The sequence below is a fragment of the Pezoporus flaviventris genome, unplaced genomic scaffold (assembly GCF_033815535.1).
Source record: "Pezoporus flaviventris isolate CSIRO_AGI_PZ_B2104156 unplaced genomic scaffold, CSIRO_AGI_Pfla_v1 ptg000042l, whole genome shotgun sequence".
NCBI lineage: Eukaryota > Metazoa > Chordata > Aves > Psittaciformes > Psittacidae > Pezoporus > Pezoporus flaviventris.
Genome location: NW_026892590.1, coordinates 179,935 through 205,492, shown reverse-complemented (window position 1 = coordinate 205,492; position 25,558 = coordinate 179,935). Strand labels below are relative to the sequence as shown.

Here is a 25,558-nt window from a genome sequence, read left to right as displayed (position 1 = left end):
CTGCAGCCTCCTGGGTGCAAGCACAGGGGAAAGGGGGGGGGAATCCGGCAGCCGAAAGGCATCCTAAGGGGGTGCGGGGTCCGTATGGTGCCCTCATCCCCTTTGCAAGCTCAAGTTTACCCCTCTCCTTCGGGCACAATCTGGGGGGTCTCTCCCCTCTCCCCCCAGCCAATCCGCAGGCAGGCAGCCCCCAAGCCCCGCCCCCTTTTTCCCACTCTTCATTTCTCAATGAGCCCCCAACCCACCCTGGTGGACCCCAGGGGAGGGATGTGGTCCCCATCGGGAGGGATGCTGACCCCCAGATTTAGTGGTGGTGATGGGGGGTGACACCCAAACCCCGAGCATCCCCAGAGCCCCCCATCCCCTGTGCCCCCTTCCCCGGCTCACGGGCTCTGTCGGATGGCTCCGGAGAAACGCAGGCAGGAAAATCCACTTGGCTCCAGCTCTCGGCCTCCGCCGGTTCTTTCCCTTCTTCCCTGTGGCTCCTCGGCAGCTCCCTCCGTGGCGCAGGGATGCTCGACCCGTTGGCGTCAGGCCCTCGCCGCCAGCCAGGCCCCGGTGAGCCCGAGCCCGCAGCGGGCACGGGGCAGGCAGCGAACTCCCATTTCCTGCCTCCGATCTGCCCACGATGAATCACTGCAATTTTACCTCCCCGGCTCTCTCCGTCTCTTGGAAGCAGCAGCAGCAGCGCTCGGGCTCTTCGGAAGACGCGGCTGCATTGGATTCCTTTCCCTCTCTCCTGTTTTCTCTCCTCTCCTCCTGCGTGCCCAGCCAGAAGTGATTTCTAACCCCACCACGCACACACGTGGTCGCTGCTCGCCTCCCCCTGCCCTGATGCTCAGACCCTTTTCACCCCGGTTGCTGAATTCCCATGGGAATTTTGCTCACCACGGTCTGCTCGTGCTGGGAATAAAGAGGGATGGCTCTGACCTCACTGCAAACGCAGAGCCTCAGGTGCCCAAAATCCTCCAGCTGCCTGAGGGCAAAGCTGTTCCCAGCCTCAGGGATGTGCTTGGCTCCTGGAAAGGGAAAGCAACAGTCTGGGGAGCAGACGGGGTCTGACGCCTCAGGGTGCACCCCAAAATCCCCTTCTCGCTCCCTGAGGATGCGAAAGGGCTCCAAAGAGCAGTGTTCCAACCTTGGGCCGCCGCCAGCGCTGGCTGCTTGGAGATGCTGTGAGATGCCCCAGCAGAACTCGCAGAGAAACAACGGAAAAATGGAACAAGGAGGACAGATGGGGCTGAGGAATAACATATCGGAGCCCAGGCTGGCCAGGAAGCGGAGATGGAGAAGAGCTCCACCGGCAACGCTGCCACGGGATGATGATTTTCCTGTTCAATCCCACTTGCTGCTCTCAGGAGACAAGGATTGGTCCTTGGGATTAAACACAACCAGAGCCACAGCTCTTGTTTTGGCTCAGTGCACAGAAACCACTTAATTAGCAATTAAAACCCCAGCCAAAGAGTTTGGGGGTGACCAAGGGAGCCGATGGCTGTTTTCAGCACAGGGCTCTAATTCAAGGTGCCTCGCAGCAAAACTGAGCCACAGCCACGTGTGGAACATCAGTGTTATCCAGACCAGTGTTTTGCCCATGGGGTGGTCGGTGTGGGAATGCTGGGATGAGGGAGGTCACAAACTGCCCTACAGCTGGGGCAGGGCTCAGTGCCCCTGTAAATACGTGTCCTTGAGTGAAGCAGTTCCTCAAACTTGGCTCCTTGAAGTGTCAAACCCCCGTACAAGCAGCCCTTAGAGCGAGCCATGAACTAATGCTTCCTATTGCTTTGCATCCCTGTGGATCACTCTTTGACCAGGGCTTTCACCCTCCCAGTTTCCATAACTTATTTTTTTAACCTCCCCATGTCTGCACCCTTGCTATGGGGCTGACAACAATTGAGGCCATTTCTGACATGGTTTTCTAACCTCCCTGTTGTCCAAGACAGCACACAGGGACAGCAACTAAAAAGAATAAACTCAATAGGGTTGTTTTCTCTTTTGTTTTGCATTTGATTTTTAGAGGTACTGCCGCTCCTCTCAGCATGGAACATGCCAAGCTCTTTCCCAAAGCACGGTGAATGAAACTGTCAGGTCACATTGGAATCACCAGTGCACAAGGACAAGGTAGAGAGTGCTCTGACTGCAGGTGCTGCTCTGTTGAGCAGGGGATGATTTCAGCTGGTCTTTTCCTGTCCCCACTGGCCACTGATGGGGGGCAGAGGGAGAAGACAAGCAGGAAGAGGTTCAAACAGAGCTTTCTACTTGCTCACCTTTGCCTCCAGAGAAACCAGGGAAGAGAAAGGTCACAAGTCAGTTGAGCTACAGTGCTTAGGCTAAAGCAGCCCCACTCTTTCACGCTGGCAAAGTGCATTTAACAAAGATTTGCCTCCGCAGCAATCCATGCTGATGGTAATTCCCTCCTCTCTGCAGTTCCAGGAGGAGGAAGCTGTGGCGAGGAAGAGAAAGGACACACAGAGCAGGCCTGGAATCTAGTTTCATTTTATTTTAGCAAACGGCATGTTCTTCACTTATCAACATCTCTACATTAGCAATTGTATAGCTCTCCCACTGTTCTTTAAAAAAGGGTAAACAAGAGGTGACCAAACTCAGGCTCTTCATCTCTTAAAAACATTGGAAACTTGGATTTCAAGAAGACTTTTATATGTTTTGGTTTTAAGGTAACAGATGTGGCATGGAAACACTAATTCAAATCACCCGCCTAACCGAGAACTACCCCTTCTGGAGCCCCTCTGGCATCAGACGATCAGTGGATGCTGCAGGAGGTGATTACTGAAGCTCTGACTCACCATCAAACAAACCCTGCTGGTCTGAAGGAGCCAAACGTGCCACCTCCTCAGCCTGCCCCTCTACCAGCCGAGCAGAAAGCAGCACCTCCAGGACTCAGTGCAAGTGCTGTATATACACTGCTTCTTCACAGAAGCGATAAGGACCTCGTAATGCAGGGGATATAGGGAGGACTCTTTTGCCCTTGTACCTTCTCTTTAAGAATCACATTCCCCCAGTCATCCTGTTCCTGCTGGCTGAAGATATAAAGATCTTCTTTGAAGAACGTTTAAAAGCCAAGCCCCCCCGCCCTCCCCAGCCCCCAACCCAGAGGAACACCAGAAAATGTACAGGTTGTATATGCCCTAGAAGAAGTCCTACCATTATTGCAGAAACGACAGATGACTTGTTCCAGGGGAGGGGCAGGCACGAGGCCCGGCATTGAGCTCTAACAACTCCTCGGGTAGCTTTGATTTAAGTTGCAGCTTTTCCCCCCCCATCATTCAAGAAAACAAAAATAATAAAACCCCATTAAAAGAAGTGTTGAAGCATCAGAACTAAAATACAAACGCATGTTCGACTTAGAAAACAAGACTGTGGATTTGACCATGGCATTCCCTGACACTCCAAAGGTTTTACTTTTTTGCCCGGAGAGATTTCCTCATGGTGGATTTGCCCTTGGCAGAGGGTTTCACCTCCTTCCTCCCACTGGCTGCTGGTTTCTTAGAAGAGCTGCCACCAGAGGGTTTCTTGATGGCTGAGGCTGCTGGTTTGGCTTTCTTAGCAGGGGTTTTAACCTTTGGGGGGGGCTTTGCTTTGCCCCGGCTGGCGGCGGGGGTTTTCCTTGGTTTGGGTTTGGACTCTCTTCGCTTCATCGGAGGGGCCCTGCTCCGTGATTTTGGGGGTGGCCTCTTCTGCATCCTGTCAGAGAGAGACAGCACAAGAGCTCAGTGGAGGCCCAAATGGTACCCAGAGCAGAGCTGCTGCCATCGTCAATCTGCATCTTGTCATCCTCCTTTACCATGGGTATTGCTTTATGCAGCAGTACATTTCATTAGCTAAATCTCAAAGAGCAACAGCTCCTCTGGCAGATCTTGCCATACTCAGCACTTCTCAATGCCCACAGGGCTCTGCCAGAGAGGTTTCCACCTCCTTCGTTAGGGATATGAACATACAAATAATGAATCAAAGTCGATTGTCAGAACAGTTCAGAGACCTGACCACTCTCCTCTCTAAATGCAGTTGTATTACTTAACCAACACCACTTATGTTAAATCCGCATTCTGAGGAAGGCTGGCTTTGTACAGGACTGCAATACTACTATTGTAGGGAAAACATTTCCTAAGGAAACAATAAATACTGAAAGTCCCCTGTGAAATGTCACACTTCTGTGAAGCACAAAAAGCGACTTCAGAAGACTACAGGCAATACAAAGAATAAATACAGGCTCTCCTCTCATCTGGAGGAAAAAAAGAGGTGAGCTTCAAACTATGGAATAGGGGAGATCAGTATCTCTGGAGCAAAGCATTATCAGAAACTTCTTCCAACACCTCTGAGTAACAGCCCTGTGGATAAATAACCACACCGGGAGACAAACCAAGAGTCACTTGTATCATCTGAACAAGCCCATTCCTCTCTCCTGCGGCCATACCTCTTCTTTGGTGGCGGCTCTTCCTCCTCAGACTCTTCCTCTTCAGATTCTTCTTCCTCCTCAGATTCCTCCTCTTCTTCCTCATCAGATTCCTCAGAGTCCTCATCCTGCTGCTTCTCTGGATAGAGCACATCTGGGCTACAAGAGGATTCATGTCAGAGCGTGACTTGCTATTAAGGATAAGACTCCAGCAAGCCTTTGGTAACCCTAGCAGAGACTTTTCCAATCACTATGTTGCCATTTGGCTCTTTGTGGGACACTAAGTCACCATCTCTGGGCTCCACGTGGCCCAGCACAATATACACTCCCAGCAGAAGAAAGGCTGTTTCAGTCTCACAACAGCTAATCTAGGTCATCTTCCCTCCTCCCACCTCTCCTCTACGTCAGCATTAAGAAACAGCTGGGTCCTACTCATTGTGAGCATCCTTGCATTAACACCACCACACTACCTGCTCACGTGAACTTGTTTTAGCACAGCAACACTTAAAAAGCCTCCATCCTGCAATAAAAGCACCATGACAGAGGATCTGAGAAGACTTTACTGCCCTTAAAAGCTTACCTTGCTTCCTTGCTAGCTTTATGTTCACTCACAGTCAGACATCCAAGTAATGGCATTATCTAGAGTGTGGGTGGTATGTAGGGATAGGACAAAGGCTTTAACCTGCCAGAGGGGAGACTGAGATGAGCTCTTAGGCAGAAGCTCTTCCCTGGGAGGGTGCTGAGGCGCTGGCACAGGGTGCCCAGAGAAGCTGTGGCTGCCCCATCCCTGGCAGTGCTCAATGCCAGGTTGGACACAGGGGCTTGGAGCAAGCTGCTCTAGTGGAAGGGGTCCCTGCCTGTGGCAGGAGTTGGAGCTGGATGGGCTTTAAGGTCCCTTCCAACTCAAACCACTCTGGGATTCTGTGAATGCTGCAGTTCATCAGTTATTAAACCCTCCACAAACTTCCCTGTAAAGAGGTCAACTGATGGACCTCTGCAGTGCTACCTGGCTAACCTCCTCAACACTTGCCTTGAATTCTGTTTAACAGCCAAGTGCTTTACCTAGGATAATAAGGGAAGCAAAGCTGAAAGGTTCCACTGAAGCCCTTTCCAGAGATTTGCTCCATCCAGCCATTCTTCTCACATTTCTGCAGGGTTCTCTTCAGTAGATGCACTGTGAAAATAAAATCAGATAAAAAAAAAATCAGAGGAAGGCTGCTGCTATATTTATCCTCTTGTCTGACCTTACTGCTCCTTGCAGAGCCCTCTGAAATCAGAGCTGGAAAGCCAGGATGAAGTCTCCTTTGCTAGGACACCTGCAGAGCACTTAGCAAGTGTGGCTTTAAATTCTCGAAAGGATGAAGTCAGGAACAGAGCACGGTTTTGATGTCCCCATCAAAGGATGCTCCTTCCTAAATGCAATCAGTAGTGGCATGGAATTACTGCTGTCCATATTTAACCCAAATATCAACTTTCTACAGCCTGTTCTCCAAAGGGCTTTTTAAAGACTTGTGTCTTTACCCTGGTTTTACCTTCCTTGTATCCCTAAATGTCAAATGTGATGCATCTTTCCCCAGTCTGTGTTCTTGTTTTGCTTTTTAAAGGGAAAATACCTGGTCTAGACATAGGACAAATACACTTTTTATTCCAGCCTTCTGTTCTATGTGCACTGTGTAAGAATTGTAACCAAACCTGTGCAAGTACAGAGGATCTTTGGCAAGAGGGCTGAAGTTGTTTAGTTAGCTCAAAACCACTTGCAGCTTGAATTAGAGGGCCCATTTTCATATTTAGCTCCCTCCAAACCAAGGGCAGAGCAAGGCTGGCCTCAAGCACCTTCCAAAGAGGTTCACTTGAGAAATAGGAAAATACAAAGAAACACAGTGGCTGAACTGTCACTGAATCTGTGGGGACAATTAATGCAAAGGTATTTGCTCCAGCTGCTTATTCCACACTACTGAAACAGGCTTTTATCAAGCACTGACATTTCACAGCAAGCGAATCCTTTGGGACAAGGCCATACTTACACCAGGGCTGCTTCTGCTGAAATACTGTACTTTGAATGGCACTGGAAGAGCCTGCACAGCTAAAGGACTTGATCCTATCCATGAAGTCACTACTGTTGCAACATTTGGATCCTCATAGTTCAAGAACTCTTTAAAAATCCACACTTTCATAAAACAGGAGCAATACAAAGCCTAAGGCTGGTTTTAGTCTTTGTATCAAAGATAAGGAGCAGCAGAAAGATAAATAGCACTTGACTCCAGTCAGGTACAAAAGGAGGAGGAGTGCAGAGCACTGGCTCTGCAGTGTGCACCCGTCTGCTTTTACATCTCATCAGATCTTCCTCTGGTTGCTCTTAAAACGGAGCAGAGAACATCAAAATTCCTTTTATGTAACAGAAAGGGAAAGAAAACAACAGATTGCAAGCTGAAATTTCTTTATGTGACTTGCAAGACTGACAAGCACTCGAGGCTGGCTGAGCATAGGCCTCTGAGGACCAGGGAGAATTCCAATGCTCCTGAAAATAAATCATGCAAGTGCTTAGGATGCCTGGAAACTCTTCTCCCTGCCCCAAGATGAAGAAGTCAGGCTTGACATCAGTCTCTAATTGGCAGAAGGCCTCAGGCAGCTTCTTTAGCCCACGCTGCTGTGAGGGAACCTGTGTTCTCTCAGCATCAGTAAGCCCTGTTTCAAACTGATGTGCTGCTGCTGTGCTTCAGCTCCAGATGAAGTAGGGGATCAGCAGCCTCCCTCCAGCCCATGTTCTAACAAATGGCACCAGAACCATGACATCACAGCAACAAACTCATTTACCTCTATGTTTGACTCTAGTGAAGACTGCTGTGAGCTCATCCTGTTTCAAGTGACCTCATCCTGCTTCAAGTGACCTCACGCACTGGTTAATGAACAGCAGTGGGGCTCAGGCCAAATAATGCACATAAACCATTAAAACATCTGCTTTAAAGCGTCTGTTAGTATTGCTTCTGCTAACGCAAAAGCCAAAACAGACATTAGAGTCATTCCTGAGAACAAAGACATACCAAATCTCTTTCCAAATACAACAGGATTGTTTCTCTCCTCACTTGCTTGACCTTTTAAAAATCAGAGCCAAAGAATGACCTCAAGCAAATCCGTGAGAGGGGTGCCTGCGAATGTTTTGAAAGTTAGACTGTGCAACTTCTCTAACTAAAAAGCAACTGGGAACTGCATTTATGCCAAGCTGTAGCCTTTCAAAATAGAGACAGACAGATGAAATCAACTTGGTGATTTAAGAACAACAAAAGTACTTGAATACTATTCCCCTTTCCTGGGAACGTGCTACAGACAAGAGAAACATGTATTATGTCTCAAACTAGCCTTTGTCAGGCTTGAAAGGAGCTAATGGGAATTAAAACCACTGAGCATCTCTGCAGCACAAAGAGCTGAGCAGCTGTCAGTTCCAAAGCAAGCTCAATGGAATACTTTAAAGGTGCTGCGCAGACACATCTGCAGCTGCAGGACTCTTTCAGCATGCAAAAGAGAAGCATCACACAGACTGGTACTTTACCCTGGAGGTTGGAGTTGGTCCCTGGGTGGTTTTCCAGGATATACTTCTTGAGGGCTGTGGTGGAGCAGGTCTTCGGTTCGTTCATGGCCGCAATAGCAGACAGGATGGCGTCTTCCATCAGAGTCCCACCCAGCAGGGGCTTCTCCCCTGATTTCTTCAGCTATTTTCCAAGGAGGAAGAGAAAAGCATCAAGACAAAATTCTCCCAAACCAGGTCAGGACAAGCTCCTCTGCACCAGGTGGGTCGGCGCTCCTGCATCAGCACAGATATGTTTTACATTAAACACGGCACGGGGAACGCTGCTCTCCCACCTTTAACTGGGAGGACAGGCCTAGTCAAGTGGCCTGGAGGGCTTATCATCAGTAACATATTGTCCCAGTCCCCAAATACACTGCAAGGATGTGGCAATCTAAGGGCCTATCACTTAGGGAAGGAAATAAATCAGCTCTTCTTCCATCTCCCAGACCAAATGTACCCAAGAAGCTTCTGTGGAACATCCACAAGAACAAAGCGTTGCAGGCATCTGGGGTACCTACTGCACCCACAATAAGAGATGGTAAAGGAAAGCTTACCCCACCATCTCCCCTACTGTGCTAATGAGTCAGAGCCGAAGCAGCGTGAGGAACACGCTAAGCAAGGAAGGCAGGGGGGGGCTGCTCCAGAAATGTAGACCCAGAGGAGAATAAGAGTCCTACTGCTTCATAGTTGGACAACTCCTGAACATGACAGGCTGCTAAAGAAAGGTGTACCCAATGAAACTGAGGTGGGGGGGAAGAGGGGGTGTTAACTTATATCCAAGGCTTGTGGTCAGTATAGTCAACAAAACAAGATGAACTCTGGCTCTGACCTGGAATGTCCCAGACGCTCCCTTCCCTGTGATCTGCTCTAACTGGCCCTTCTCTACAGCTCTCTGGAGGGCATTCTTCAAGAGCTGGGGTCTGAAATACAGGAAGATAAAGCTTTACTGACACACACACAGACTGACAGCTTCAAAAACAAACAGAGAAACAAGGCTTTATACAGAGTATGAGCAGAGCAGTACTTACGAGTGGTATCTGCCTACCTACAGGCATTTTAAATAGAGATCTGTCAGCAAGCGCTGATTACATGAGAAAAACAATGTACGTTAGTGGAAACTGAACTGCAACGTTTCCTTGGTGTCACTGCATCCAGAAACAGACAAGCTCCACTTGGGAGGATTTAATCATTTTGAAAAGCACATTTCGAGTCGGTGGGCAATGAGTCAGCTCACAGACAACAAGGGATAAGTACAGGCCCCTGCAAGAGGTAGCACACATGGCTTTCCTAGGTTTGCTTCTTCCCCAAGCTTTGACCCATTTCATATAAGCGAGCTTAAAGCTTACTGTAAGCACATGCCAGCTAAGGCATCCAGAACCAAGGACAGGACAAGATCCCAAGGAGAGGCTTCACATCCCCGCAGCTAAAGGGAGCTCGTTTTGATTAAGGGTGGAGGTGCACAGTCAACGCTGATGTTGGCATCAGGAACAAAGACTGGGTGTGGAGGGATGCAGGAAAAGGCACAGCTTTTCCTCAAGTTTTCCTGCAGGCTCTACAAGGCAGAGCACCACCTGCCTGCTGCAACACTGAACTGGATCGCTGGGAAGCAAGGCAAAGCCAAAGGAAGGCTGTATTTCACTGCTCCTCTGCAGCTCTGCTTACAACAGCATACTCCTGCACCTACCTGATATCTACTTTGAGTTTGGGGTAATACTGAGACACATATTTCTTGATGAGGCTGTAAGAAGCTTCCTTCGGCTCACAAAGGCGGGTGAAAGCCAGGGGCAGGATATCTTCCAGCTTCACTTGTTGCTCTGCAGCCGAAGTAGAAGTGCTTTTCTGAAATACATACACTTTACTCATCAGTGGGGCCTAAAAGTCTGGGGTATCTGAAGCAGCAATGCACAGGGGAGAAGTGCTCCTGACATCGGACACAGATCTGCAAAATCAAGTTCTGTAAGGCAATTCTTTAACAATTTAAAAAGTTCGGGTAAAACCAAGCAAATTTGGCTGGAATTTTCATAGGAGTCTCTGGATAGTTTTGCAAATAGAAATTGCTCAGTATTTAACAACATCTGTATTTTTACATCAGTTTCCTTCCTCTTTCTACACACACTTTCCTCTGCTGCCCTTCTGACACAAGTGAAAATCTTACACACTGCCATGAAATTTATACCCCACCAAAGGCTTTTTACATCTGCCCAAAAATGAATACCTTAAACAGGAGTGGGTTTTTAGATGACAGAATGAAATCCTGATTGAAGCCAACTTTCCCTTCTGAATTTTCCTCCATCCCTTTATTACTGTGAGGAGGGCATGAGCAGAAAAAAATAAAGTCTGTTTTTTATACAGAAAAGACAGTGGGAAAATGTGCTGAAGTTTAATGGTTTTGATGCTGAACAGCAGCTTTGCAAACAGTCGAAGGGGTGAGGGTGCTGCTCACCAGACAGCTGCTAGCTGCATTCACCAACAACAAAAGCAAGCTGTTTGTTTTGCTGCAACACAGAGAAAGTAACTAGGAACAAAGACACTGATATGCTGAAGACAATAAAAGTGATGTGTTGGCAGTTATCAGGTGTCTTGCTCAAACTTCTTGTGGAGCCAGTGACCTCTATTTAAAAAGTTACACTGCAATTAGTTTTCTCCTGTTCCCTAGTACCAAGCATGTCACTGTTTCCCTCAGCTTTAGGGCTTTTGGTCTCCCCAGAAGTGGAAAGATACATTACAATACTCTGTGGGTTCATCCATCTAAGCTGCAAGGGGATCAGCAATTCTAGCTAAGTGTTTTTTAACCACAGTGTTAGAAACTTAATTCATACCTCCAGTGCAGCAGAGAGTGGAGAACAGTGGAGCTGGACTAACTGTGAGGACTAGGCTCAACCACCCCCTCCCATATCACATAGTACTACCTCAGAGCAATATACACCCAACATCAGCAGCTTTCTTCCAGAAAGCTTAGGACACTGTCTTCTTCCTCCCTCTGCACTCACAGCTCATGGAAAAATTGTTCACCTGACAGTCCTCAAGACTGAAGTCTTCCATTTATCCATGCAACAGATAGAACAGACAGCAGTAGCATAAAGCTCTCTTACAATACCTGAGAGGCATGTCTCTCTACCAGGTAAAGACAGAAGAGGAGCTTCCTGGTTATTCAGTTTTCTGCCTCTGAACCAAAGCCTAGGGGTTTAATGTAAACATTTTAAAACTAAGATTTTGTTTATTCTACTTGGTTTAATTTCTAAAACTAACTTTCTGGTTCTGATTTTATGAACAGGTTTTTTAATTACCATACTTGGGGAGGAAAAGTACAGCAAGGATAATACTGTCTGGGTTGGGATTAAGCTGCCTTTGGTAAGATACATGTGTTTCAGTGCAAGATCTTTCAGGGTATTGTTTAAAATGATCCATCTTACCTTTCTGTCTCTGGATTTTGGAACAGATTTTCCTGCACTAGCCACCACCACAAAGCTGCCAGAAGCTCCCTTTCCTTTTACCTAGTTTGAAAGAAAGTCCATTTCAGTCTTCAGCAAAGTAACTCAGAATAACAACCTGAAAGAGACTCACTGACACCATTACACAGATTTTGACTGCACTGTCACCCTGGTGATGGACTGTTATGGCAGAGGCCTGTTTGAACCCACTGAAACTTTAATAAGATCAGAAACTACAGCCAAGACATTAACAACATACCATGACATCCTAACAGACATCACAAGCGTAAATTAGTGCTAAATCTGCTGCTGCAGAAGTGACAGTGCTGGACTGAGTTTGAAGACAAAGGCTGCTGCAATGCTGTATGACACAACATCAAGAAACGGTCATACATTGCACAAAAGACAACTGGGCAAAGTGTCTGACTGACAGAACAACAGTGAAATCCTGTCGGTATCTAATGAAGTGGAGAAACAGGTTGATTAACCTTCATGAGGAAGAAAAGACCTACTACCTGTATGTAATTCAGTAACATCACCTCCAGTGCTGCTCCACAAAGCAGCTCTTACCTGCCTAATGATTCCTCTCTCCAGCTCCCTTTTCAAGGCTTGCTTTAGCAGATAGCCTCTCCTCTCCAGCTCCAGGGAAGGGTATTTATGGATGATGTATTTGCGTATTGCAACAACGGATGCACCACTCTTTTGAAAGCATGCCTGAAATGGAAGCAGAACATTAGCAGAAACCACTTGTACTGGAATGATCTCGCTGTGGGACTGGAGAACAGCAATTGAACTGATGCATACAGGCCGGCACATCAACACAGAATGCCAGGCTGGCCTTTTGCTCATAATGCCTCAAGAGGATAAAATACAACTAACAAAATACTTGAGCTAAAGAGCAGACAACACAACAGCAGCACAGTCAATCACTCCTCTGTTCTGCAGCACTTACATGTAATGGCTTAAACACTAAATGGTACTACAAAATACAGTCACCTTTTGGCAAATCACTGCTGCACAACTGGCAAGTTGGTGCACTAAAGTCAGAGTTATTAAGTCAGAACAAGTCGACAATTCTGTGTTTCTAAGAAGATGGAGGCTTGACATTAGCAAAACAGCAAAAAGTCTAAGCTGAAGATCACATTTTGAAAATAGACCAGGTGGAAAGGCCATCCTGCAATTAAGGTGGGTAGAATCCAGGCCAGCTCTGAAGGCAGCACGTGTGAAACAAGCCTCAAGGGGAGAGCAAGCAACACAACTACAACAGCACAGGGCTCTTCTTACAAGCAGGAGGGATACAGTAGACCCACCCCAACACCACTCTGGAATGCTAGTTTACAGTTTCTCCATCTGCCTTGAATTAGAATAAGTTAATGCTGAATAAAGCACGTATCAAATAGATGGCTTAATCAAGGTAAATCAAGTTAAGTGTGGCTAGAAGGCACACCAAATTAAATGATGACAGCAATCAAGCAGATTATGTCATCCTCCCTGTTTCTAATAATGTAATGAGGGAGGAAACAAATTCTAAACAAAGAAATAAGCTACAGGGCCTCTCATCATCACCATCATCATGGACTCACATTTCAGCTCCACGGGCTTCCAAGCAGAAGCACACGTGTCTCACACAGTGTTTCTTGCTGACAGCCAGCACTATCATCAGCACCAGCAGCAAGCTGAAATGTGAATTTTAGGCACACAAATTATCCTGCTTTGCAACAGATGAACAAAAGAAACATTTGTCTCCTGCTTACCCTGATGGCCTCAGTTAAAATAGCATCCATTTTGGGACGTGAGGTGGCAGCCATCTGAGTCTGCTTCTGTGCTCTAGCTAGCTGGCTAGCAGAAAGAGTAGCCCAGGCAGGAATGGTCTTCTTCACCTTCTTCTCTTTCTCCTTAGACTGATCCTTCTCACTTTGGAGGAATAAAAATCAATACTAAGACAAGAGACACTGTAAAACAAGCCAACAGCAGCACAGCAACAACTCCACAACATCTGACACTGAAAAGAATTTAAAGATTTTGGCATTTCTACTAGAAAAAAGAGACTCTCTCTGGATATTCAGTCTCACACACGTTCTAGAACAGCAGCCACACTCGACTGGTAGCTTCTTCCTGAGAAATACAAGCACTTTTTCAAGGGACACATCCTATTTTTTCCATCTCTCCTGCCATCTTTTCCACCTCTACAACCTAACTTTGTTCAGAAATTTACCCAATTCCCCGAATTCAGCACTAAGCTGAAAGAGCCTTACTCCTTTTTGGTTTCTTCTGAGGGCTTGGTCTCCCCCTTCCCTTCAGTCTCAGGTTCCTTTGGCTGTTCTGCTTCACTGGATGCTGCAGGCAGGGTTTCAGTCTCTTGCTCTTCTCCAACAGAGGCAGATTCCTCAGAGGTGACTTCTGCATCTAAAAAGACATGAAAATACATCAAGTTAGTGCCAGAAATGAGCCTTTATTCTTCAGGAAGGCAGGGAGGGGCGGGGGGGGGAGGAGGTGTTTGAGATAAAAAGCTTAAGAACACACCCCAAAAATTATTTCCCTTCAGACAATTTCCTTTCTCCAGTTTAAACAGATTATCTAAATGTAACTTAAGAAGTAAACAGAACTACTGAGAGGAGCTTCAATAAGGTGCAATCAGCCATCGGATGCCAGAATAATGTCAAACAACATCATGCAGCTTTTCACAGAGCACTAATTCCCTCGTCTTTCCTTCTTAACTCCAAAGTTACTGTTGTAATCATCCCTTGTCAGAGAGGCCTGGGTGGGGATGGGAGGAGGAAATAGCTTTCCCTTAGGCTGAGGTTTATACATTTTTAACTCATAAATGTGCAAACCATGTATCTCTACCAGAAATGTAGATAGAAACATACAAGCAGCTGTGTTTGTACCCACCTTGTTTTCAAACACTGCTGTTCCTGCACCACACACTGTGGCACCTGAAGGATTTCTAACTGTTCGATCTATTTTTCCAGACTTGGCAAAGCTTTAGACTGCACATGCACTGACAGAAGCACTTGTCTATCAGCAGGATCAAATCCAACCAGAAATCACCTTCCCAAGCAAATAAACTGGCATATTTAGCTGAGAACAGGACTTGGCTGCCTACTAGATAAGGAGCACATAAACTGCCATTACCCACTTTCTGGATAAATAACTGTCCACCATCACTGCTCTACACAGGTTCTCTGTCTCTGAGAAGGAGCTTAATACTCCCACCATGCTCCTGTGCATAGTTTTCCCATAGAGGCATCATGCATTTAAAATCCAGTGTATTAAGGTAGTTTGGTATGTAACTGACTTATTTGTGACAGCAAAGAGCACAAAGTCAGTGAAACTGAGTGCAATACTGAAATGACACATCCTGAGAAACTGAGGTGAAGCTGCTAAGACCATACACGTTAATATCAGACTAGATTTTATGACACATTGTGGTAAAATCCTCTTGTTTAGGAATAAACCCCTAAATACATTGTTCTTCCATCGTCAACTCCACCTTTTGATCTCAAGCCACCTTCCTGACACTACTGAGACTTCACAAACGTTACCTTTAAAGAACGTGCAAGCTTAAAAGGGCCTTTATTTAGCTACGTTTTCATGTCTGGAGTGTCAGGACTTTGCTACAGGGTATGAAGGACAAAATGAATGGGTCAGACTGAAAAGTGGCTACAAAACACAACTTCCCAATAATCCAGGAGAAGCCTGTGGAAAGGAGCTAAGCATTGGGAATATTTTAGTCTTGGCAGGAGGGTTTTTCAGGAATGTTAGAGCATAAGCTTATGTTTGGATATACATTAACAATCTGCTGTAGAATTATCACTGTACCTGCTTTGACCTCTTCACCTTCAGCAGGTTTGCTTTTGGGAGGGGTTTCTCGGGGAGAAGAATTCACGGAGCGGCGGATGGGCATTGTGTCGTCTTCAGCCTTCTATGGAAAGCATAAGAAAATCAGTACAGATACTGTAAAGAATCAGAAAGGTTTAGAAATGGAATTAAAGTAAATCAAAGCAGCATATGTAGAGATATTCTGGTTACATTTGGATTTTTCAGCATTTTAAAAGACCCTCAAACCAGCATACTTGGAAAGGAGAGTTTCCCATTTTACAGTTACAAAAGAAATCATTTATTTTCGATTCCACGTTAAAGGAGATTTGAGGATCTTGCTAAACACATCTCAGGGAAAGCAGGGAAGGGGAAGGAGAGTGCCTGCAGGGGTTAGTAGACTCCAAATTGAGTTGCCTACGAGCAGGGGAGAAAGAGCACTGAGTAACCTTCAGCAGGACTGGAAGTCAAGGACTGATCCAAGGGCAAGCTTGGAGAATGGGCCAGCCCCTACCTCACTTAACTTGTCCGTGTGGATGAGCTGAGCTCCCGTTAAGAGTGGAAGCGCCTTATGATGCACGGGTTCAGCTTCAGACAGATCAGTCGCCATTTAAATAAATTTCTAGCCCCCAGTGCAGGTAACACTGTGGAGCCCCAGGTTTTAACCCCAAGGACCTTTTCCTAATGGTTTTCACAGTGCAGTGAGGAGTCAACCTAAAGTACAGAAAAGATGTGGTGTGAAAATTAACAAAACAAAACCATCTACGTCCATGTATCTAACAAAGTAAAGATTAAAAAGAAAAGAAGAGTAAATGACTTACAGCTTATGACTAACACAACTGACAATCAACACTTGCATTCAACAAAGAGGCTAAAACATGTACGCAGACTTGAGAGCTATGGATGTAGCAGAAATGGTAAAGGTGTAAAGTCAGACTGGCAGCCTGCTCCATAAAAACAGATCTGAAAGAATAAAAAGGCTCTTTAAATGAACAGAAAGCATTAATGAAAAGCAGACATTGCACTGGGCCTGAAGTGAGGCATGGAGGAAACAAGTCATTGACTGTGGGTAAAAGCAGGAGCTGACATCTTCATCCAGCTTCTAACAGCCTAAGGAATTAAACCATTACATTTGTTAGGCAGAAAACACACACACTGGGACCCAAACCATGCCTTCCCAAACCAAACCCATGCAGTTCAGAGAAATGGAGGAGCCTTTGAAGAAAACAACCATCAAACCAGCAGTCTCAGACCTTCCACAGTAAAACTTAAGCTTTACAAAACCCTCCTCCAAACACACACACCGTCATGGGTATAGAATGGGTTCAGCTTAGTCTAACCCTCACTAAGTCTCACCCCTTACTACCATTTACACTTCTACAGACTTTCTTACCTGTTGACCATGGGACTGCATCAGTTTCTCCCAAGGAGGGGTTCTCAGAACCCCCTTTAAAAACCTGAGAAGCAAAGCTTCTGTGGCAAACCAGGGCTGGACCTGTTCTCCCCTGTTCCTCCAGGCTGCCCTCCCCTTCCTTACAGAGAAACCAGATGCTCCCAGTTTCTAGCTATTCTGGATGTTTTCTTTTTCTCACATGAGAAGGAAGGCACTTAACATAAATTTTCACTTTTAATAGGTATTTCCCTAGTGGGTCTTCCTCTTAAATGAGAGGACTGACATCACTCCTGGCACTGTTTTCAAGATGATTTTCACCAGTTTCAGCACTTCACACTGCATTCTCCCCTGCAGGGGTGGATGCCCTGTATCACATCAATACCATCTCAATTACTCTACATTCTGGCCCCAAAACACAGTCCTCTTATTACTCAGCAGTGGGGGCTTCCAATCCATCCGAGGGATTCTCTTTACCTCAGTTACTTTCTCAGGAAAACTAAATCCCAGCTCATCTGAGTAGAGCACTTTCATTAAAACTCCAAGATGTGAGTAGCTTCCATTCAGAAACCAGTGGCAGTGAAGGAGGAGCTAAAGGGGAATGTATGGTAAGATATGATGGTTTACAAGGACTGGTGATTAACAGAATCCCAGCCTGGTTTGGGTTGGAAGGACCTTAAAGCTCATCCCTGCCACAGGCAGGGACCCCTTCCACTAGAGCAGCTTGCTCCAAGCCCCTGTGTCCAACCTGGCCTTGAACACTGCCAGGGATGGGGCAGCCACAGCTTCTCTGGGCACCCTGTGCCAGCGCCTCAGCACCCTCCCAGGGAAGAGCTTCTGCCTAAGAGCTCATCTCAGTCTCCCCTCTGGCAGGTTAAAGCCATTCCCCTTGGCCTGTCCCTACAGGCCCTTGTCCAAAGCCCCTCTCCAGGTTTCTTGTAGCCCCTTTAGGCACTGGAGCTGCTCTAAGGTCTCCCCTTCAGGAGCCTTCTCTTTTCCAGGCTGCCCCAGCCCAGCTCTCTCAGCCTGGCTCCAGAGCAGAGCTGCTCCTGGTTAGAACCATTGTACCTACAAGATCTCCTCCCCAAACTTGTAAACTATAAACTAAATCCACTGCTGCTGCAAGAGGGTGCAGTGTCACATCAGGTGCACACACCTGTGGCACAACAAAGGCACTTTCCTTTCAGTCTGCTGGCAGGAGGACCAAACACATTGCTAGGCAGCATTTCTGCAGGAGATGCTCTAGAAGACATTTCCCTAGCTGGCCACCTTCAAACCACAGTGCTTGTGGCAGCTAAAGGTACCTCAATCTGCTCCTGCAATGTCTACAACTTCTCCTGTGAGACTGAACAGTCATTCTGAAAAACGACAGGGCACCAGTCCTGTGTCTCAGCAGCAGCAGCAGCAGATGCAGATGAGTGTAGCAGCAACAATGGTTTCTTCCGAGACAAAACAAACCCCCCAACACACTACATGCCAAAACCAAGCTAAATGAGATCAATGAAGCTTTCTCATGGTATTTCAGGATGGGAAAAAAAAACGCTAATAGCCAATGAGAACATGCAAACTACAGCCCAGCCTTTGAAGCCTATTTTAAGGGCTCCTCCTCACTCAAGTGCAGAAAGTGAGAGGAAAAATGAGTTTTCACCAGCTCAATCCCAAATGTTTTTCCTACCAAGCACAGCCTGAAGCCCTTTAAAAAATGCCAGCATTTTGAAGTGAGTCCTAAAACAGCCAATTACAGATCCATCCTCCAGGAAATCAGCTGGGGGCTACACACACACACTTTCCCTGGGAATACTAACACACACATCCAAGCATGCACTGTGGCTGACCTGGGCCTGGAGTTTATTTGTTTAAAACTCTGTGACCTGCGTGTCACATACACAAAAACACAGTGCTCCCAACTCTGACTCCAAATTCCCCACGTTCTAAAAACCATATCCTTTGTTTAGACCTCAGTATAAACCACTCGAGTGTTGCTGCTCTCAAGAGCAAATATAACACAGCACAATTCCTAACGCATGCACAAAGCCATCACCCAGCAGAAACTTCCAGCAGTGGTCCAAACAGGAGCTTGTTGATTCCCTCCATGTTCCATGTGTGGAACCAAAGGGCAGGAGGATCATCTCCTGCTGACTTCAAAGCAAGGGGATTCTCAAATGGCAAAGTCACAAGCACTACCTTGTGAAAGCATCACTGCTCTTGCTCAGCCCGTTTCTTCCCACAAAGGGATCAAAAGCAGTTTTCTGGACAGGGTGTGAAATGTCAACCACAAATAGGCCTGAATTTACTTTTTCAGAAAGATAAAGCAGAAGACTAGACAGTTTTATAACAGTGACGCAGGAAAACTCTCATACCCCCTCCAAATAAAATGGTAGATCGAATGGAAAAATCAAGCCACCCAAACCAGCTGTTACCTGGACACCCTATTCCATGTGAAAGATAACCGAGACATCTTTAAATGTGTACCACAGACTGCAAGCATCACTGTTAGCAATACACAACTGGAAAGTGATGCTGCCTTCTGCATTTACACCTATGCCAAGCAAATATTGTGCTTGGAAAACAGGACAAGGTCATCAGTTGAGGCTGTGGGTTTTCAAGGTGGTTCTTGGGAAGTGTCAGATGCACTCAAATCTGATGGACTGTCAGGATAAAAATAATCACATCAGCAGTGAACCAAACACTGGGATACCAACCTTCCAAAAGTTGCTTCAAAGTACAGACAGTAACTCCCCATGTAGCTACTCACTCATTTTCCTATAGGCCATTTGAACTCGACATTACCCAGCCATCGTGAACTAGTCACTCCAAACTAGTCATTCCAAAGGGAATCTAGCAAGGAGCTGAGAAGCAACAAAACTCCTAAACTTTCAGGATTTCTAGGTGAGCAGGAATGGTTGGGAGTGCCCAGTCTCCCAGCTCAGAGTGGCCACTGATAGCAGATGCAGTCAAAGGTACACGTAGGTTTCCACGAGCTACTATGAAAAATGATAGCAGTTTCCTCCTGAGCTATCAGCACATCCTTAGGGGATAAAAAAAGGGAGGCTTGAGGTGAGACACATGCATTACAGATAACATTCCAGAAGAGTGGAGTCCCCCCACCAACGTAACAGGCACAGGAACATAAGACTTGAGGCATAGTTTGGCTGACTCCAGGAATTTCTGCTGCCAGTAAGATTTTCCAGCTTTTCTCAGACCTCATTCTCACTTGAGGGAAAACATTTCAGGATAACCCCAGGTCTCCAACATGGCAAGGCACCTGTCAGGCTGCTGGAAACACCAAGGTGCAAGGACTCGGGGTAGGGTGCACAGGCTGAGAGGACTGAAACCAAATATGCAGTGGAAAAATGAGAAAGCAAATCCCATCCTGTGCTGTTGGGGGTGTCCCCTTACTGTCACACGACACGCACGCTGGTGACCGATGTGCTCTAGACATGACTTGGTATATGGAACGTGACGCAGGTCTAGAAATGGGATCAAAAAGGGCTGGAAAAGTTTTTGTGTTCTTGCAGATGTGAAGCCCGGGTGTCAATGGGTACATACTCAATAACCTTACAAGCAAGAATGACAGTTTAGTGTCAAAAAAGCTTAAAAAGCAAAGTAACTGGGTTTCAAAACCAGGCTATTATTGTACAGTTATCTACTATTACATAGCACTGTCCTAAGCAGAAGAGCATTTAAATACTCCTCGGAAGCTGCAGAAAAAAGCCAAACAAAACAGGAAATGCTGTTATTTTTGCAAATTCAAATCAAACATGTCAAAATATCATGCTCTAAATTGCAAGCAGGCCAACTTCTCCAAGGCTTCTGGCCCCTGAAATCCTCAAAGTGCTTCCCTAAAAATCCAGCTTAGGTAAAAGATACCTTTCTTGAACCCTCAGCATCTGTATCCTCACAGAATGCATCATCCAGGAACACCTTTGATACAAACCTGTTTTACAGAATGTATCTGTTAGAAGCTCTCAGCTGATAGCTGTCACATCCTGTTCATAAAGGGGCTCCAGCACTGCCTGACTTCCCTTTGGCTTCTGTACTTCACTGAGCTGCCTGTGGTCTGGATGAAGTTAGACCAGTTGTATTTAGTCATTTAAACGTGCAGAGGAATAAGATACCTTACTGAAGACGGAATACAAGTTAGTCCCCACTCCTAATCCGTATTTGGCAGCCTGATCGGAAATTCCCTCCCGTTTCACGTCTGGCATTCCCATCACTTTTGCTGCCATTCAACAAGTCTGGGGCTTTGTCCTGATCCTTAAGGCTAACCTGTCGCATCGACTTCCTGGGAGGTGGTGTGGTTAAGCTGACTTTTAAACTACACAGGCTGTACTTGCAGCTCTCTTGTGAGATCTGTTACAGGCTATGGGAGCCCCACACTGCTACACACATTACAAACCATCTTGTTTCAATTAAAGGTCCAATACAAAGATCCAACAGCTCATCACTTGCCAGGCAAGAAATTCTTTGGCTTGACTAGTGTTACAAGTTTCTATTTCCATCCACTCCTTCCCTATACAGCATTAAGAAAGGGAATAAATCCCAAGAATATTCGGGAAGCACAAGGAAAATCTTTCACGCTTCCAGTATCAAAACGCACACGATCCTACACATGCAGACCCAAAGGAGAGTTTTTCTAAGCTGAAAGACACATCTTCATTTCAGAGTAGCATTCAATTTGGGTCTCTGACTCCAAACACCACAAATGCAACCTGACTTACACTTCGCCTATCCTGTTGAATTTCAAAGCAAAGAGGAAAGGGAAACTCAAACACTGCCCTTCTGCACATAGAGATGCTGCTTCCACTGCAAGGAAAAGCACTCTGTCACGGTGAGATTGATGCTCTGCCTCCCCATCTGGGACTGAGCTCAGTGCCTTGTCTCTGATGGGGTGTAACAGCAGCAAATCAAAGTTAGATCCATCTCAACAGCTGTTTATTAAAACAGAAGTAAGAACCCTTGCCTCATCTCCACTATTCTTCACCAGCAGCTCAATATAAAATCCACTATTAGTTTCAGATTCTTTCTGCATCACTCTTTGACCTCTCTGCATCACTCTTTGACAGAAGACAGTAACAGCAGATGATTTCCGTGGCCTAGATGATCTTTCACCGAGGAGCTCCCCTCAACGTCCCCAAACACAGAGCCAAAGCCAGGCCCTGTGCAGCTTTAATTATGCACCATCTACCTAAAATATCACAAAAACTTCAGCTAAGGGATTAATAAGAAGCAGAATTCCTGCTTACATTGCTGTCTAAACATAATCCTCCTCTGCACTGATGCTCAGGATTGTGACAGTGACATCACACTCTGTGGGACAACAGTTTTTGGCTCGTATGGTCCTTGATCCAGACTCTCCATGTGCTGCCACTGACACAAGCAGAGTGCATAGGGCTCAGCTTTAACTCTAGAACAAGTTCAGGTCACCAACTTAAAACTACTCCAACATGAAAATCCACTGCTGGGAATCTTACTGCCTTGGATGAAATATCTTAATTCTAGGACCCATTATGAATTCTGACAAACCACTGACACCTGAATGAAAATGTAGGCCACTAACATTACATAGCAGGGTACAAACCTTTGATAGACCACATCCCCCTTGCTTAGATGGATTAAATATAAAGCCACTAGAAAAACCCTCCTTCCAAACTGTTACCTATTCAGCCATCACTTATTATTCTGTAGTACAAAACCATACATTTTAAAAGCTGTGATTTCCTTGCAGTCTATATAAAATTACTCACACCTCCCATTAGAGTCCATCAATGTAAAATTTCTTTCACTCTTACAGCAGTTAAAATCCTCAGAGAACCTGGGTCACTTGTAACACAACAGTGACAAAAGAGTCACACTTCAGTTTCTGTTGAAAGGGAAAACACAGCAGAAAAAGATATTCTGAAGGAAAACAAACAATTCAAACAGCTTCTACCTGAGGACAGGGTGTGACATGTTGAGTAGTGCACGAATTAGAAGGCACACACAGGTAAAGGGGAGAAAGGCTGCAAAAAGCCTGATGTTGTCAAGACATATACATCAAGTTCTTTGCCCTGAACAGAAATCACGTGGGGATTTTTTCCCCACCCCCAACCAAGGGGGGAAAATCTAAGGATTTCCCACTATGCCCACCAACCTTTTCAAGTCCCCCCTGACAAAGGTAAATGCTCTCCTGCCCAGTCCATCAAAACACCTCCACTCCCAAATCAAACCAAAGAGACACTCACCAGTGAGAACAGTCCAACACACACCACACAAAGGAGCTTATCAGTGTGACACTGTTTACAAACAGGAGTACTTCAGAACCTCAGTACAACAGCTGCTTGCCAAGGATTGCTGGCCATCTGTCTTAAGGACGCTAAAATTACTATTTACAGTAAACCCAAACAAACAAAGCCACATGGGTGGAAACCAGAGTGCAATCATTACTCCAAAGGCCCGAGATAAGGACTGAGAAGTAACCCACTTGTTAACTCAGCAGTCAAGCTAAACTCCCATTAGAACCACCTGTGAAATACCACAGATAGGAGCAGGCTGCCAGGCCCTGTTCCACATTAGAAAGGAGAAAACATCCCAATAACCCCACGTTTTTCCTCCCCTGCAGTATAGTCTGAGAATTCCCCCAGGATTTACAAACACCAGTGACAGTGAAACAAGAATCCAGGCAGGAAGGACTTGAGCTGGAGCTGTTCTCATCACAGTAAGCTTTGGTCTAACAAGGGCTACACCACTTCACAACAGCTGCTCCTTCCCTCCCGATTTTCCCGAGTTTTTAACTGAAAAACCAAGCCCACAAACGGCAGTGGGGATGATAAACCCAGAATGGAAACCCCTCCATTCCAGACTGGAACCTAACACCCTTCTCCATGGAGAGGCATGAGGGGAGGAGGGTAATTAACATTCTTCAACGAGGCTGTGACCACCACAGGGGCTCAGGGAGGACCCCAGAAAGGCCTCACGCTTCGGCCTGCATGCACCTCTAAGCGCACCGGGGGGGCATTAAGAGCGGCTTTCCGGCAGCCCAGCCACACTGACGCGGCGGACAGCGGCTCTCCTCCGGCGGCAGCGCCTCTGCGGCCCTGACGAAGTGGGCTCAGGCAGGATCCGAAAGGCGGGAAGCCGCCCAAGGCCCTTCCGAAGTTTATAAACAGCGAATACCGCCCGTGCCGCACCCCCGCCGGTCCCCCCCGCCGCTGACCTTCCCTCCCCCGCCGGTGTTCACCGGGTGCCAGCAGGCCGGCAGGGGCGGTTTGAGGCCCGCAGCTCCTTTGTGAGAGACACCGAGGCCCGGGGCCGCCGCCTCAGGCCCGGCTGAGGAGCGTGTGTGTGTGTGAGGGGATGAGCAGGCCGCGCTCACCGTAGCAGCATTCACCATGCGCGCAGCGTATCGCGACCCGTCACGACAGACACCCCCCCCCTTCCCGCCCCACGAGGCCTGTCAGGGAGGAGGCGCGGCGCTGACGGGAGCTCCCGAGGCCCCGCCAGGCCGCTCACACGCACCACCCCGCGGCCTACCGGGCCCGGACCGGCACGGCGCCGGCGGTCGGCGGGGACTCACCAGCGGACACAAAGCGGCCCCTCTAATGGCGGCAGGGAACCGGCGGGGGGGGAGCCAAGGGAGGAGGGGGGGGGGGGGGGGGGCGGACGGGGCAAAGGGGCGGGGGCGGGGCCACGGCGGGGGGTGTGGCTGGCGCGCGCGCCGGGGGGCGGGGCGAGGCGGCGCCGCCGGCCAATGGGAGGCCTCGGGCATTTTTCGAACGTCGCCCCCTTCCCTCCCCCCCCCCCCCCTTCGCCTCCACGTCGCGGAGGGAAGGGGGCAGCGTGCGTGCGTGCGTGCGTACGTCAATACGTCAGTACGTACGTACGTGCGTGCGTGCGCCCGGTGGCCGTCAGCGGCTGTCCGCTTGTGTGAGGCGTTTCCCGCCTCCTGCCGCGGGGCCGGGGCTTCCTCGGCCCTGCCGGTTCCGGAGCGCTGCGGCGGCAACAGCTTGGGGGTGTTGGTCAATGAGAAGCTCCCCATGACCCGGCTTCAGTGAGTCCGTGAGCCCAGAACCCCCCCCCGTGTGCTGGGCTGCACCCCCAGAGGGTGAGCAGCAGCTCAGGGAGGGGATCCTGCCCCTCTGCTGTGCTCTGGGGAGACCCCCCCTGCAGCCCTGATCCAGCTCTGGGGCAGCAGCACAAGAGGGACGTGGAGCTGCTGGAGCGAGGCCAGAGGAGGCCATGGAGATGCTGCGAGGGCTGGAGCAGCTCTGCTCTGGAGCCAGGCTGAGAGAGCTGGGCTGTTTCCACCTGCACAAGAGAAGGTTCCTCAAGGGGAGACCTTACTGCTGCCTTTCAGTTCTTCAAAGGGGTCTATAAGAAAGATGGGAAGAGACTTCCCAGCAGGGCTCCTCACAACATCACAAGGGGTGATGGTTTTAAACTAAAAAACACGAGATTCAGTCTGGACTGAAGAAAAACCCCCTTTTACATTGAGGGTGCTGAAGCACTGGCACAGGTTGCACAGAGAGGTGGTGGATGCCCGTCTCTGGAGACATTCAGGGCCAGGCTGGAAGTGGTTCTGGGCAGCTTGATGTAGCGGAAGGTGTCTCTGCTCGTTGCAGGGGGTTGGAACTGGATGAGCTTTTAAGGTCCCTTCAACCCAAACCATTCTTTGATCTTTGCTCTGGCCTCTTCGTTCATCCTCCTCCTGCCGCTTGTGATTTCCCCCATGGCCGCCTTTGGTTTGCCTCAGTCTCTTTACCCCCACCCCATCACTCTCACTAGCTTTGTAATTTACTGCCTGCCTCAATTACACCAGTTCCATGGTTGAGATCTAGCTGCAAGCTGGGAATCTCCTGTCCAAACATGCTCACAAGCCCTTGCTTGCAGAAGGGATCCTGCGCTGGTGTTCCTTCACGTCACTCTTGTTTCAAGCTGCTTTACCTGTGCCTCACCCACCCAGGGTG

At 47.6% G+C, this 25,558-nt stretch overlaps 1 protein-coding gene across 7 annotated transcripts; it reads right to left on the bottom strand.

The window, feature by feature from the left end:
- Positions 1-2,477: 2,477 nt before the first annotated feature.
- Positions 2,478-24,240, bottom strand: HP1BP3 (heterochromatin protein 1 binding protein 3). 7 transcript variants are annotated; one of them, XM_061466587.1, is made up of 13 exons: positions 24,169-24,240; positions 15,738-15,937; positions 15,227-15,329; positions 13,660-13,810; positions 13,159-13,318; positions 11,975-12,118; positions 11,387-11,467; positions 9,658-9,812; positions 8,803-8,893; positions 7,956-8,115; positions 5,471-5,582; positions 4,430-4,567; positions 2,478-3,699 (listed from the first exon to the last, which is right to left on the bottom strand). In XM_061466587.1, exons 2-13 carry the CDS (start codon positions 15,831-15,833, stop codon positions 3,414-3,416), a joined length of 1,677 nt encoding a protein of 558 aa, XP_061322571.1. In that variant the 5' UTR covers positions 15,834-15,937; positions 24,169-24,240; the 3' UTR covers positions 2,478-3,413. The 7 variants fall into 7 exon arrangements, with proteins under 7 accessions (XP_061322571.1, XP_061322572.1, XP_061322573.1 ...); XM_061466588.1 differs by lacking the exon at positions 24,169-24,240 and adding an exon at positions 23,833-23,878; XM_061466589.1 differs by lacking the exon at positions 24,169-24,240 and adding an exon at positions 16,045-17,234 and having other exon boundaries at positions 15,227-15,326.
- Between the last annotated feature and the right edge of the window lie 1,318 nt (positions 24,241-25,558).

What these genes read in the sequence shown, in the direction of transcription:
- HP1BP3 (XM_061466587.1), bottom strand. Translation starts at nt 15,833, where the DNA reads ATGGCGACTGATCTGTCTGAAGCTGAACCCGTGCATCATAAGGCGCTT. An exon ending in AGAGAGGAATCATTAGGCAG is followed by an intron (nt 11,468 to 11,974) that starts GTAAGAGCTGCT and finishes CTTTCAAACTAG; the next exon opens with GTAAAAGGAAAGGGAGCTTC. An exon ending in AAACTCAAAGTAGATATCAG is followed by an intron (nt 8,894 to 9,657) that starts GTAGGTGCAGGA and finishes CCTGTATTTCAG; the next exon opens with ACCCCAGCTCTTGAAGAATG.